Source organism: Diplodia corticola, assembly GCF_001883845.1.
Source record: "Diplodia corticola strain CBS 112549 chromosome Unknown scaffold26, whole genome shotgun sequence".
Taxonomy (NCBI): domain Eukaryota; kingdom Fungi; phylum Ascomycota; class Dothideomycetes; order Botryosphaeriales; family Botryosphaeriaceae; genus Diplodia; species Diplodia corticola.
The window spans coordinates 158,368-172,187 of NW_017971505.1; the positions used below are offsets into that span (position 1 = coordinate 158,368).

The following is a 13,820-nucleotide window of genomic DNA, read 5'->3' on the forward strand; positions in this document are numbered from 1 at the left end:
TAGTTGTCGCGGTTATGTTGAATCTTTTGTAACCACCCCTGTTCGCCATGCTATGCTTTTTCCTCGCATTGGATTGCTAGCCCAGCCCATGAATTCCTCATAACGCCATCGATGCGGAGTATTGCGTTTCGCTTTCCAAAAAAAAAAAAAAAGAAACTGCTCTCAAGCAACAACCGCCTCGGCTCCCTTCAACATCTCCAGATCGCCATCCACGCTCAGCTCCTCAAATCCCTTGAAGCCTTCTTCGACGACCCACTTCTGGCCTCCCTTCCACAAAACTTCGCATGCCAGGCCCACGACAAGTAGACCCGGCGGCCTACTTCCCTCTTCCTCGATCGCAGCGCAAACGTACTCCAACGTCGTCCTGATGACGCGCTGATCGGGACAACTCGCGCGCTCGAGCACCGCGCAGGGTGTCTCCTTCGGCCACTTCTTCGCCTCGTCGAGCACCAAGCTGTCGATAAGCGCGGATAACCTGTGCAGCGCCATCAGGAAAACGACAGTCCGGGTCGGCACGTACGCAGGCGGGTCGGGGGCAGCGCCTTTTCTGCCAGTGCCAGTGCAAATAAGGACTTGGTCGGCAACGCTGCGATGTGTGGGGGGGATGGCTGCGAAAAGAGGAGCGCTGAGGGCGGACGTGATGCCGGGAAGCACGATCGGGATGTGCCCGTGAGCGCGGAAGAAATCGTACTCCTCGGCACCGCGGCCGTAGATGTAAGGATCTCCCTGCTTGAGACGCACGACCGTCTTGCCCGCCTGCAAGCCCTCAAGGCCCATCTGGAGCAGCTCTTCTTGCGCCTTATCGGCGTTGCCGGGGAACTTGCGGGCGATAAAGACGGTCGTGCGGCGAGGGACAAGGGCGAGGACGGGCTCAGGAACGAGCTTGTCGGCCAGGATGAGGTCGGCGGAAATGATGGCCTTGTAAGTAGCGCGCGTGAGGAGATCAGGATTGCCAGGACCGGAGCCGGCAAGGATAATGCGGCCTCTTCTGCGGCGCTGATCCACTGCGCCCGGGCTGAGACCAGAGCTCTCAGAGTTTGAGTAGCTGCGCAAGACTGCCTCCACATCTTCGTCCGTAATGCCTGCTAACCGGCGAAGGGGCCAGTATTCACAGATCTGGGCCAGCCAGCGCATGCGCCGACTGCGCGCAGCCTCTGCATCCTCGGGTGTCACCAATTTGTTGAAGTTCGCGCTCTGGCCCGCGTCGTCCTCTTCGGCCTCAGGATCCATGGACAGCTCCGCGGCGTGGTCCTCCTCCCAGATCCTCCTCCGCATGACACCAAGCCTGTCAACTGCTTGGCCGAGATCCGAAGGCAGAGAAGCTGCGATTTCTCGGCGTATGCGCGCGGACAATTTACAGCCCTTGCCAGAGGTTGTCACTCCGATCTGTAGCGGACCATCCGTGTGCGTGGAGAGGAGCGTGAAGGTACAGAGATTCGGCGCATCGGCGACGTTGACCGGGATTCTTAGGCGTCGGCACAGCGTGGAAATGTGGGTGCCTACGGAGTGGTGGTCAGTATTCAGTCCAGGCGAGTTCCCCATGTGCGCAAGACGTACTCAGAGCGGTCTTGCCACCCAGCGTTACGAAGACAGCGTCCACGACCCGATCAACCTCTTCCCTGCCCAACGTTGTCAAGTCGATGTCCTCGAAGTCGCGCTTGACCCACGCGACTTCCCCGTCATCGATGCGCTTCATGAGACCATAATGTATGCTTGCATCTTCGGGAGCAATGAGGACCGGTCTGGCGCCGACCTCGAGAGCGCGTGTGCAGCGGGCACCGGCGAGCGGGTTGGAGCCGATGATGAGGTGGACGTGATCTGTCGAGTCGACAGCCGTGAGCAACGCGGGAGCCATGGGGCGGGAGGCGTTTTGATTCTGAATGCACAACACCAGACCTCAGTGTCAGGCCACAGGTCCGGGACTCAACAAGCAGCGAGTTCAAGCGACTGAAGAAGCATTCAGACACGGAGTGTCATCGGAGGCACAGCCATTTAATTATGGGTCACCAGGCGCGCAGCGGCCTTTGAAGAAATTCCAGCGAATGGCCGATGGCGCAATCGCAAAACTTCTTATCGATACGCCAGCGATCCCGCCTTCGGCCTAGCTCGGAGAAGCTGCCCGCGGAAAAGTCGAGGCCAAGCTGCTCGGAAACAGAGTCTCCGGTGACTGTGAGCAGATAACGCATTACGCTGCACTATTGGAAGACAAGACGCCGCTAAGCCACGTCGTCTGCATGCTCGTTGTGGCCGCGGAGGCTTTGCACAGTCGATCTCCTGAGGTGCCGTGAACGGCGGCAGCGTTTGCAAATCCCCGGCCCGCCTATTGGCTGCCGATGTTGCCGATGTAGGAGCTGTTTCGGCATTGCAGTTGTAAAAAAGCCCGACGCCAAAAGGCCTTTGTGAGTCAGCTGTCAGTTGCTTTCGGACTATGACCCGCCGAGGCCTCGACTTTGATCGATGGAGTCTTCAAATGACATGGCAACACCAGTGGCGGTATGAAGTGGGTTCATACCTTGTCGTACCTTTGAGCGCAGCAATCTTTCACCTATGCAGGAGCGAGACATCAAAAGTAGATTTATAGTTTTTCTCAATATATTGTGTTCATATACAGCGATCGTGTTCATGCTGGTATCAAACGCTCCGGCACACATTAAGAGTGACAATAGTATGCCAGTAAGTAAACGCTCATGACGCTAAATAACCCCGCCACATCTCCCTGTACATCATCAGTCTGTGTCGACTCTAGCCTCAAAGCATTACGATCGTGGTATCATTCGTCTTCGGTTCTTTGCCGTAGTCGTGGAAGGCGGCCTGCGTGGTTGTTGGTTTTTTTGCTTCTTTGCTGGATCCGTCGGGATTTGGCTTAAGAGTAGTCATCCTTTACGCGGCGCTGGCTCTCCCCATCAATGAAGCTACCGCGCGAGCGAGTGCTAGCCTTGCGGCCAAAGAAGCTGCGTTTGGTGTAGACGCTATCCTTGCGGTGAGCGCCGCTCATGCAGAACAAGACGGTGGAAAGCAAGAAGCAAGCCATGGCAGACCACGTGAACGCATACGCCTTCACGCCTAGGCGGGCGGATTGGTTGTTGCTCTTGAAGGCAGCGCGGGCCTGCACAGTCCATGCGCTAGCAGATCAAATTCAGGTTAGCCGAGGTAAAGGGACAAAAACATGGGCGCGTCGGGTGACAGAAACTTACGTCATCAAAGCTGCGGTGATGGTCTGGAAGAAGAGCGCGACGAAGGTGTTGAAGCCAGACAGGTAGCCGCCGAGTCTGCTGCAAAGAGCAAGCAGGCCAGTGAAGAGAGCAATGGCGGCGAAGAAGAGTGCGATCAAGTAGAAAGCGAACATGAATCGCGAAAGATAGTAATAGTGGTGGGTCCTATAGAAGTGTCAGCCGCTGTTTGCTCTGGATTGATGAGCCGGGATTCCACACGTACCCAGAGAACTGGTCGGGAACGCCAGTACTGGTGCCAAAGTTGCGAGGCGGATCAAAAGGCAAGGCCGGAACGACGGCACCGCAGTCGGCATTATGGCCGTTGCTGTCTTTCCCACACACAGACCAAAATGTCCATCTTGATGGATTTCTGGTACCAGGGGACACGCCGTCCGTCGAAGCCTCTAGGAAATAAATCTGGTTCTCCGGGGTGCCACTAACGCCCCCAGATAAAATAACGAGAAACTGGAGAACGATGCCGCCAGCCAGGAGGACCAAGGCGGCGATACTGAAGAGCGGGCCTTAGGGATGGTCAGGGTCTGCCGGTGCGACGATTCACGGGCGGCTAACTTACGGGCTGCCATCCTGGTGGTGGACGCGGGGAATGCGACGGGCGAGTGTGGGGCGCAGGGGTCCGCGAGTGGAGGGTGCTCACTAACGGAACGCAGGGTCAGCAATGTGCGTTGAAGGAGAGGGCGAATTGCAGAGCAGCGCGAGCGTACCAGGAGCTGCAAGATGAAACAGATGGTGTTTAAAATGCCGGGCGGGTGTGGAGTACGTAGGTTTTTGAGCAGCCCGGAAGTTCGGCGTGAGGTCATGGCGCCTGCTTAGCATGCGCCTACTCTACGTCACCGCCACGCCGCTTCCGAACGAACTCGCGCTGGCCAAGCGCAGCCCAGCGCCCGCGTGCAGGTGCGCTCCTGTGCGCCCTGAACCCTCAAAAGGTGGACCATCTCCGCCGTCCTCCGCCGCGATCGGCCGTGGCGGTCTGCTGCGCGCCTTTTGGCTCTGTCTCGCCTCGGCTTCTCGCAAGCAGCTGCAGGTTCATTGCCAGTGTGCAGTGAGCAAGTCCACAGCAGCGGGCAGCAGGCTTGTTGCGCGAAAAAGGCGGGAGCCGCGTGCCTGAACCCTGCACAGCTGCCATGACGATGCGCACGCCCCAAATGCCTGCCGCAGATCAGTCGGTGCGATCCGACAGCAGACGCGCCGATCGCACCCTAAACAAGCCACATCACCTGCGCCTGGCTCCACCGACCGCGACACACAAGCTTCCTGAACCCTTCCCACGCCCTTTGACCCTGCGTCCGCCATTCGCTGCACGTCCGCGTCCCCATGGCTACCACGGTCTGGCCGCCGATCCCCAAGGACGAGCTCGTCCGTGAAGAGGACGCCGCTGTGGTACTACTCCCCGCCTTGGTGCACAGCCCTCTGCGATGTTGCTAACCGTCCGCTGCCTTAGGCCCGCGAGCTGGAATGGCTGCTGTCGTCGCTTCGCACCACTCTCAAGTCTCTCAAGTCCGGTCTCGAGGACTGTGCCGCCCTGCTAGCTCCGACGGAACATGGATCCACCTTGGTTGTGTCTACCGTGAGGTCCGAAAGTCTGAAGGGCTTCGTGACGCGTGTAGGTACGCGTATAGTGAAGGGCGTACGTATTCCCTCGGGCTTCGCTGCCGACTTGCGCAGGCTTTGACGGCTGAGCCCTGCAGGACATCAAGCTACGCCTCCCTAGTCTGCCTCCTCCGCGCGGTGCGACAAGCTACCCACTTACCATTTCGCAACAACCACAAGCATCGACCCTGGTCATTGAACAGCTGACTGCCGCGCGGACTCACATAAACTCATGTCTTGATGTCGTCGACGTGACTACATGGGCCGGCGACGCGAGGAACGCGAACTACATCTCGGGGCAACTCCAGCTGCTGTATGATAATATCGAGGATGCACGTCAGGCTTTGAAGGGGAGCCCAGAGGTGCGACCTCAATGGTGGGATCGTCCCGTGGATGAGAAGGTGAGTCAGTTGGAATGCGCAATCCCTCGACCTGTAGAGTGTGCCGCGAATTGACTGACACTATCTATAGACATTCGACCCACCACTGCCGGCCGAAGTCTCGGTTCATTTATACCTTCAAGATGCCGGCATAATTCTGGAGATCCGCACGTTGGAACCATGGACTGGCGATGACGGCAGTATTTTCGGTATTCGCAAAGCAATTGCGGGTGCCCTTGGCGTTTCGCATGCCCCGATGCATGACGAAGCAGAGAAGGTGTTCACATATCGCGAGCAAGAAGTGAAGGTCAAGGAAAAGGTCAAAGTGGAAACGCAGGATCCGAATTTGATTTCGGCAATGGCCAAGCTGAACGCTCTAGAGCATCATGTTGCTCTTAGCAGGAAAGCTCTAGACATTGTCATGGGAAAGAACGACGATGATGGGAGGTAGGTGCGGTTAGGATATGAGATTGAAATAATTCCGATGCCCAACGCAACCCATCAAGCTTCATACGGAAGTCCTACCAAGATTTGCTCCTACTCGATTGTTATTCGGTATACCTGTCATAACCATTAGACTTCTTATTGGGTGGGGGCGAAAGCGGTTGATGGACCGACGAGAGGCGCCGACTCCAATTCGGTGGAACGGTTTTGATGTCGCCATCGAGTAATTTCAGGTTCTCACGGACACAGGCAGGTAAGTGAGACAGCAGACACAAGCTGAAATGCTTGCTTCACGTCCATTGCAGGACCCAAGCCTCGTTTCCTGCAGATTGTCAAACATGAATGCATTATCCAAGCACTGATGCGGTGATGTGCCTGACAACGAGAATCATAGGACTTCCCACTTTGACTGATCGCTTCAGCACCGCCCCATTCTGTCCTTGACGTATCGAAACGAGTGGTGGCACCACAGCTCGCGCGATACCATTTACTTGTAGACTGTTTGTGTTCACAGATTCAATCTCGTACAGTGCAAACAGTGCGCCAAACCCATGGGCTGAAGCAGGGAACATTGACGAGTGGTAAAGTACCGAGTTGGCTCCTCACAGCTGCAGTACCAGGTGTGCTGTTCAAGTTCAAGGGTGACTGAGTATGTGAGCCCCGTCAACCCTTGCTTCTCTTAACAAGCACCACTATAAGTACTGCAGCAAGGCGACGGAAGCGATTCCTAACAAGGCAAGATGGCAGCCTGCCAGCCGAGGGCTTATGAAAGGGCCGCACTGCCTTGTTGTACGCTGCTGACACGCTTCACCCCTCGGCCAATGGGGTGGTGGGCGCGAAACACCATTTGCGGCGTCATGGTCGGCTGCTGCTTCCGCAATCACGCGCCCACATGTCCATTTTTAGCGCCCTCTGCTGGCCCCCACGAGGCTGGACTTCGCCTTCGGCTCATCCACGCAGAGTCGCACACCCGGGACGACCGTCGGCGTACTCGCTGCATTCAAGCCTTTGCTAAGTATGGGAAGCTTGCGCGACTGAGGCGGTCAGCATATATTCATAGCCGCGGGTGCTGCGCGCAGAGCCTCCAAGGCGGCCCCCACGGTGGTGGCTCGGCCATAGCGCTGTTCCTGGATCCCAGCCTTGCGCCGCATGCATGTCATGCTTCCCTCAGGCCCAGACCCATAAAAGCAGCCTCGCCGCCGCAGAGGACTGTGCCGCTCTGCATTATTGCCCGATTTTCTACGAGAAATGCCGGAACGCTACTCCAGCCCCGGTGTGCGGAGCAACGCCTCCAGCCAAAGCTCGCGCGGTAAGCTTTCCATTCTGACCCTGTCGGTGCCGCCCTAACGAATCGTAGATTACCAGTCACTCGATCCGCGCGACTGGCGAGGCTTCTTCGTTCCGGGAAGGGTCAGTATCTCCAGCGGCGCCCGTTCCCAGGACGTGTGTTGATCCCTCCGGTAGATATTCATGTACCAACTGCATGCGGATGAGCGCGACTACACCGGCAAGAAACAAAGACTGTCCGTCCCAAGGGCCTCGTCAAAGCCCGTGTACCGGAGATGCGTGGTGCTGAGGCCAGGAAAAGACAGCTCGCAGTGCTTGTATGCGTCCTCTCTACGTCCCCATGGCCGCGAACTCACCAGTCCATCAGATGCATCAAGACCTACGAAGGAGAAGGCTGCACCCACAAGGAGGTGCGCTCCAAGCAAGACCGTCACGCCGTCGTCTACACCAGTGACGAGCCTTCGCGCCTACGAGAAGAAACCAACCTCCGCTCCCCCATCCAGGCCGATCCCATCAGCCATGAAACTGCCATCCCGCGCCTGGCCCGCCTCAACTATGACTCCCTCTTCGACTTCGCCCACGCCCGCCCCATTTACCCGCTCGCCCAAGTGACCCCCCGCGGCCTACAGACCCTACTCCGCGACTTCGAAGAGCTCAACCCACCCACCGTCCACCCAGTGACCCGCAAGCGCACATGGGACCGCATGGTCGAAGTGCTCGACGCCACGCACCTCGACTCGACCACCACCGACCCCGCCGTCGCCATCGCCGCCCCTGCCCACCAACGTGCCCCGGCCGTCCGCCCCATCCGGCCCACCCGCCGCACATCCACCTTCCCGCCCCCAATCCGCGAGGCGTCGCCACCAACACCACCACCAACAACCGCCATCACCTCCCCACGAATCCGAATCGTCGCCCCTCGGACCTCCAAACCAGAAGAGAAAGAAGAAGAAAAGGGAGAAGGCGAACGCCCCCCCCACCAACAAACGAACAAGAAACCCAACCAGCCCGTCACCCCCTTCCCGCAACGCCACAGCCCCCGCGCCACGCACATCCCCCTCCTCCTCTCCTCCGCCCGCGACCCGCGCGCCACCGCCCCCGTCCGCGCCCTCTTCGACACCGCCTGCGAGCTCAACTTCATCGACCCCGAGCTCGCCCTGCAGCGGCTCGGCGCGACGGCGCTGCGCTACACGGCCGGCGCCGAGCAGCAGCCGCGCGTCGTCATACTGCCCGGCACCGGCGGCGCCACGGTGCCCGCCGCCGCCGAGGGCATGGTGAAGCTGCGGTGGCGCTTCCAGGGGGGGAGCACCAGCAACAGGAGCGACGTGGACACGTTTGTAGTGTTCAGGGGCTTGCCGTGCGAGGTGGTGATTGGCAGTCGGACGGCGGTCGAGAGGAGGTGGGGGGTCGGGGGTAGGGAGGCTGGAGTGCTGGGGTTGCCCATGTTGGGGCTGGGTGAGTGACACGATTCTATCTTAACCCCTTTTTGATGAGTGCTTTGGCTGACTTAGTGGTTCCCCCCGTGTAGACGAGAGACGAGGATTGGAGGAGGATGATAGGCGGAAGTCGGAGCATCGGAAGAGGAAGGAAGCGAGGGAGAATGAGGAGATTGAGCGGAAGTTCGCGAGGGAGAGGGCTGCGTTGCTGGGGAGGTGAGAGATGGGCCTGCAGGTGGTTGGTTCTGTTCTTTTTGCTTTATACGTCTGGGTATTTTGGTTCTCGACTTCTTATCCTAATACGCTTGGATATGAGACTTGCTCTTGACAGATCCTCTTCACACGTACGTCTTTTCATAGCGGTCCAGTATTTCGTCATATCAAAGCATGTTTGTTTCGATCTACAGATAGCGACCTACATACCTTGCCATTCCGACATGCTTGCTTACTCTCACTGCTGGAAAAGAAAAGGAAAAAGAAGCATCTGCAGTGGACCAGCGACGTTCGAGAGCCTTGAGGTGTTGCATTCGCTGAATTACACAATATACCGAGCTTTCTAATTGTCCTCTGCCCACTCGGAAGCTGCTATTCAGACGATATACTACATTTGTGGATGTGGCTGATCATCTTACAGTGCCGTTACCAAAACAAGAGATGATGCTATTATTTTCCTTCCTTGGGGATTGTTAATAAGCTTGATATGCAGCAAAAGCCGGCCGATATACAGAGCCGCTTTGAAGAGATGTACTCATTGATCTCTACATGCCGCGTCAATCGCAAATTCAAAGCACATGCCCGCATAACTCTCGCACCTGCGAACTATCATGGGCGTTGCCCACGATCAGCTCACAACCCTGCGTGCGTACATCTTCGTCCCAAACCTATGAAGGGTATCGAGCCACTGCCCTTCTTTCCCGTCGTCCAACTCGTTTGTATGCCTTCACGCTATTTACTAGAGTTCATACCTGAGTCATGGACTGTAGTAACCTTCCGAAACAGTGGATATCAGCATTTTTTATATAGTGAGGCTTTATATACGGTGCACATACATGTGAAACAAAGGAGGGAGACGGGGCCCACCAGTAGACCTCCGTTAACCAAAGTCATCTTTCCTGTATCCCCAGCTGAAAAACCAATATGTTTTGCCCTGCAGAAACCAACAAGCATAAGAGCCGTAAGATTTAAAGACAAACGGAACTGCCAGCCCTTGATCAATGCACCACCTTACTGGCCAGAGAGCTCTGCTCCGCGACTCAGCCAAGGGACCCATGACAAAGACGAAGGCTCCACGCGGTCCAAGTTGCATACGAACGAGTCTAACGCGTGACATGGTGATCACGTCTAACGCTGAAATGCTTAAGTCGACCTCGCGCCAACGGCAGTCTGACATCACACATGGCCCAACAACGCTAGGGAGGAGCTCGCATCTAATTTCCCCGAAGGACCAAGGCCATAACCCACCACCACCATCCCGCGTGCGCACGTTCATGTGCTGGAAACAAAATTTGCAATTGTCATTAGCGCCACGCTAACACGCCTTGCACCACCCTACATAGTACTTGCCGTGAACAGAGTATCCAAAATAAACTCTAAGCTCCGCCCTAAACCATCGAGAACAGAGCAAAAATGTCACCACCAACCTCTTCCGAAGCCTTAGGTATGTACACGCACACGACCAGACACTAATACTATCCCAGCAAGATACACGGAATCTCTCATTTTCAAAGGGGTGAGGGATCTCCCATAGGGAGAGATGTACCCTCATTTCTGTCTCAGAAAAAAAAAAAAAAACCGACAACTTCGCGAACAGCATACACAAAACTGAAAATCGCTTTCCCATTCTTTCCCCCACGCCCCTCCTACTTGATCTCCTTTCATCAGGCAAAAACAAAAACAAAAACCTCAAACAGACCCCACAAACCAAATTCGAAATCATTTCAAGAGAGCTCTCTGCTTTGAAGTATTGCTCTCCCTTTCGGCGCTCCCACCTCGTCAGCGCCTCATGGAAATTTATAAACAAGACGCCACCAAAAAAAAAAAAACAAGACAGACATGTCTATACTCTGATGCATTTTGCAGATACAAGGAAGAAAACAAAACATAAAGGAAAAACACAAAAAGCAAGCGATGAATGTTATCGCTGAGAGCACACGCGCTTTTCTTGTGTGGTTGCTTGGGCCCCCGTGACCTGATGCCCGCAGACGGTAATGTGACAGAGAGAAAGGAAAAGGAATGCAGCCAGGCCTCGTGGGAAATGAACAGAAGACGCAAGCGTCGAATAAAATATGTGTACGAAAATAGGACGCAAGGAATGTGCAGAATCGAAGTTAAAAGGATGGGGGAATAATGCGGTATTGCGCACACTGACGAGCCACCTCAAATGAAAACCCATGCAGAAAGCCCAGGAAAAGAGAACAGTGTGGTATATGAGGTCGTCAACTCGTCGTCCAGTGTGATGTCAACCGAGAAAGAGAGAGGAAGATGTAAGAAACTCGGGTCCAGTACAGCCCATTATTAAGTGGATTACTTGCTGGAGCGACCAAGCAAAAAGAGCCGGCCCACGAGCGATAATTGCACCAAACCGTCAGCGGCAATGAACTAAGGAATTTACGATCCGGGCGCTCCGGGGTATCTGCCACCAGCCGCGCTTGCGCTTCCTAATCCAAGAGGTGTTGCTGCGGGTGGATTCCTACCGCCCCGGAAGCCGCCTCGGCCTCTGCCGGCGATATTCCTGCCTCGACCAGGTGCCACAACGCCGGGTATGCTGAAGTCAGGGTTGGCCTCCAAAACGACGTCTTCCTGGCGTGGGCGAGGCGGTCCGCGCTGTGGTTGGTAGCCATATGCAGGACCACCACGACCCATGCCCATGCCCATTTCACCCGGACCAGGGCGCCACATGGGGTTGATCCCACGCTGCGAGATCGACGTGAAATGAGAGGTGTCGGATGCAGCTCCAGGGGAACGAGGACCTTCATAATCTTCGGGGAATTCGTTGTAAGGAACCATTTGAGGACCAAAGTCATCCGGAAGCTGGCTTGGTGCGAATTGCTCGCCGGGAAGAGGTGCTACTTGGCTGGGCGAGCTACTTTCCGTACGAGGTGTGCCAGTCCTGTTTGTCCCGAATCCGGGCAGAAGCGCAGCGGGAATCGCGGCGGTCTTGTCCATGCTTGCTGGCGGCTCGGGATCGGCAAAACGTGGGTCTACATCCTCGATGTACTGATCACCACCTGAGTTCATCCTACTGTGGCCAGGTTGCGGAGCGGAGGCGTTCGGCTGCGGGCTGATCACTCGACGAGGCGGTGACTTGGCAAGCCCTGCGGGAATATCAACCGGATCCTTGTAGCTGGAAGGTGATGCTGCGATGGGAGAAAGAGCCCGCGCCCGTTGCGATGGCACGCTCTCGTTCGAAGGACCGGTCTGAAGGGGAGGTGGTTGTGGGGCCCAGTTTTGACGTGGTTGTTGGTAGTCGGCGCTATGAACTGTCAGGAATAGTAAGCATGATCAAGGGGTCCACACTTACGTCTGAGTGGTCGCGGAAGGCTGGGAGGGCTGAGAGTATTCGCTTGTCGGGCTCAGGGGACTGGGTTGGCGTTGAGGAGCTCCGTGAGGAGACAGACCCTGCTGAAGCCCGATCATGCCTTGCAAATCGTTGTCACTGTCCCTGAGACCGTAGTTGTTCATACCGTTCTGAGGAGTACCGGTCCGATGGTCCATTTCGATAGCTTGACCAATACCGTTGTTCGGTCCGGGCAGCACCCCCAGATTTGGGTCCTGGTTGTTGTAGTCTCTGGGGTCATCGTACGGACCCTGGGGCGGACCGCGTCCCTGTGACATTGGACCTCCGTAGAATCCATTGTCGTAACCGGGAGGAGGAGGCCCATGATTAGGCCCCATCGGTCCACCAGCCACACCCATACCCATACCCATCGGGCCGGGACCGGCAGAGCCCATACCTCTACCAGGTCCATAGCCAGGCGGAGGACCACCACGACCACGCATGGCAGGCGGGCCGCCACGGCCTCTCGGGCCAAATCCTCCACGTCCGCGAGGCGGGAATCCACCTCTTCCTCTAGCGGGTGCACCGTAGAAGGGCGGCGGACCTCCAGACCTGTCAGATCCCATGGTTCCGTTAGATGTCTGATGTCTCAAAGGCTGGCCGTTGGGGCCAGTGGGCGGTAGCGGGTTTCCATACTGATCTCTTTGTGGAGGGCGTCCGCGGCCCATTCCACCTGGCGGCACGGGTGGTCTCTCTCCATAGTACCTTCCTGGACCCTCGTTCGGGCCATCCGTAGTCGAGCTTGGGATAGAAGGAGATTGAGTCAAGGGCACCCGGTCATCCATACTCTGTTTCTGTGAACCGAATGTAGCAAAATCAGGCCCCTTTCCGTCCGCTGAAACGGGCGAGCCTGCTGGCAGTGGCGGCGGCGAATCGGCGCGAGGTAAAGAAGGGTCTTCCATGGCCGGCGGGGGACCACGGTTGGCATAGTAGTTCTGTCCATTCATCTCGGCGTTCTCGGCAATCCTTTTCTTCCTAGCTTTCCTGCTCACGAGCGTACGCCTCATTGCGCATGTCACAACACCGCTCACGGCAATGACTACAGTTGCAGCCAGAACGATCCATCCTCCCCATGCCACGTGCGGAACGAATAGCAGGATATCCACGAGGAAAGCCAGCAGTGATACCAACAATGTTGGGAAGATGAGGACCAGAAGAATCATTAGATACCGAGGCGAATGTGAGGGCGCATGGAAGTGCGCGGCGAAGGCCAGAGCAAAGCATACGAGCGCCAGGAAGGCGGCAACGGGGTGCACAATCAGAATGGCCGATAGAGTGTGGCGCGCGCCGGAGGGAAGATCGAAGTCGGATGAACTGTCGAACAAGCCATCATCTGCAGGGTCGGGTCAGCGATTGCTCGGTGAGAGTACACCGAGTACACATGTTCTTGCGGCAGACTCACCTTCGGCAGTGGTGTAGCCAATGCCTATGTCACTGCAGCCCTTGGTGGTGCAGTAGCCGAAGACACCATAGGTGATGCCATTGTATTCAGCGAGCGGGATGGCCTGGAGGATGGGGGTGGAGATGGTGCTCAGAAGCAACAATGCGAAAGCAGCAAAGAAGAGAATGGACAGCGGCGTGGCCGGGCGGAGAAGCATGGTTGCTGCGAAGGGTCAAGGCCGCCGTGCCGGCTTGCAGGCAGAGGGCTTCGAGGTCGGAGCGCGCGATGGAGCCGGCAGCTTGAGACTAGCTCTGGAGACGGCCGGCGTCGCTGGGACGAGGAAACGGGAAAGAAGGCGTGTGTCGAAGGGTCAGGCTCCGACGGCGACGGCGAGTTGTTGCTGCGGTGCGGCGGTGCGGTCGCGCGGCGGCTAGCAGCAGGCGGTGCAGGCGGTGCGGTGCACGCCCGGCGGAGGAGCGAAACGTGAGACACAGCCGCGACAGACAGCGGGTTCAG

The 13,820-nt window shown here is 57.0% G+C and overlaps 5 protein-coding genes across 5 annotated transcripts; 2 read left to right on the top strand and 3 right to left on the bottom strand.

The window, feature by feature from the left end:
* Nucleotides 1-162: 162 nt before the first annotated feature.
* On the bottom strand, nucleotides 163-1,855 carry BKCO1_2600056 (siroheme synthase; the record flags this gene model as incomplete). The annotated part of the gene is made up of 2 exons (XM_020273456.1): nucleotides 163-1,499; nucleotides 1,558-1,855. The coding sequence occupies 2 exons, from the start codon at nucleotides 1,853-1,855 to the stop codon at nucleotides 163-165; spliced, it is 1,635 nt and encodes a 544-aa protein (XP_020130205.1).
* Nucleotides 1,856-2,863: 1,008 nt separating this feature from the next.
* On the bottom strand, nucleotides 2,864-3,796 carry BKCO1_2600057 (cortical patch protein; the record flags this gene model as incomplete). The annotated part of the gene is made up of 4 exons (XM_020273457.1): nucleotides 2,864-3,122; nucleotides 3,195-3,377; nucleotides 3,436-3,733; nucleotides 3,787-3,796. 4 exons carry the CDS (start codon nucleotides 3,794-3,796, stop codon nucleotides 2,864-2,866), a joined length of 750 nt encoding a protein of 249 aa, XP_020130176.1.
* Nucleotides 3,797-4,544: 748 nt separating this feature from the next.
* BKCO1_2600058 (37s ribosomal protein) lies at nucleotides 4,545-5,651 on the top strand (the record flags this gene model as incomplete). The annotated part of the gene is made up of 4 exons (XM_020273458.1): nucleotides 4,545-4,610; nucleotides 4,672-4,857; nucleotides 4,919-5,221; nucleotides 5,292-5,651. The coding sequence occupies 4 exons, from the start codon at nucleotides 4,545-4,547 to the stop codon at nucleotides 5,649-5,651; spliced, it is 915 nt and encodes a 304-aa protein (XP_020130267.1).
* Nucleotides 5,652-6,892: 1,241 nt separating this feature from the next.
* On the top strand, nucleotides 6,893-8,587 carry BKCO1_2600059 (heterokaryon incompatibility protein; the record flags this gene model as incomplete). The annotated part of the gene is made up of 5 exons (XM_020273459.1): nucleotides 6,893-6,953; nucleotides 7,002-7,054; nucleotides 7,109-7,248; nucleotides 7,299-8,386; nucleotides 8,460-8,587. The coding sequence occupies 5 exons, from the start codon at nucleotides 6,893-6,895 to the stop codon at nucleotides 8,585-8,587; spliced, it is 1,470 nt and encodes a 489-aa protein (XP_020130268.1).
* A 2,387-nt stretch (nucleotides 8,588-10,974) lies between these two features.
* BKCO1_2600060 (ph-response regulator protein pali rim9) lies at nucleotides 10,975-13,521 on the bottom strand (the record flags this gene model as incomplete). Its single annotated transcript, XM_020273461.1, has 3 exons — nucleotides 10,975-11,839; nucleotides 11,888-13,256; nucleotides 13,326-13,521. 3 exons carry the CDS (start codon nucleotides 13,519-13,521, stop codon nucleotides 10,975-10,977), a joined length of 2,430 nt encoding a protein of 809 aa, XP_020130196.1.
* Nucleotides 13,522-13,820: the final 299 nt, after the last annotated feature.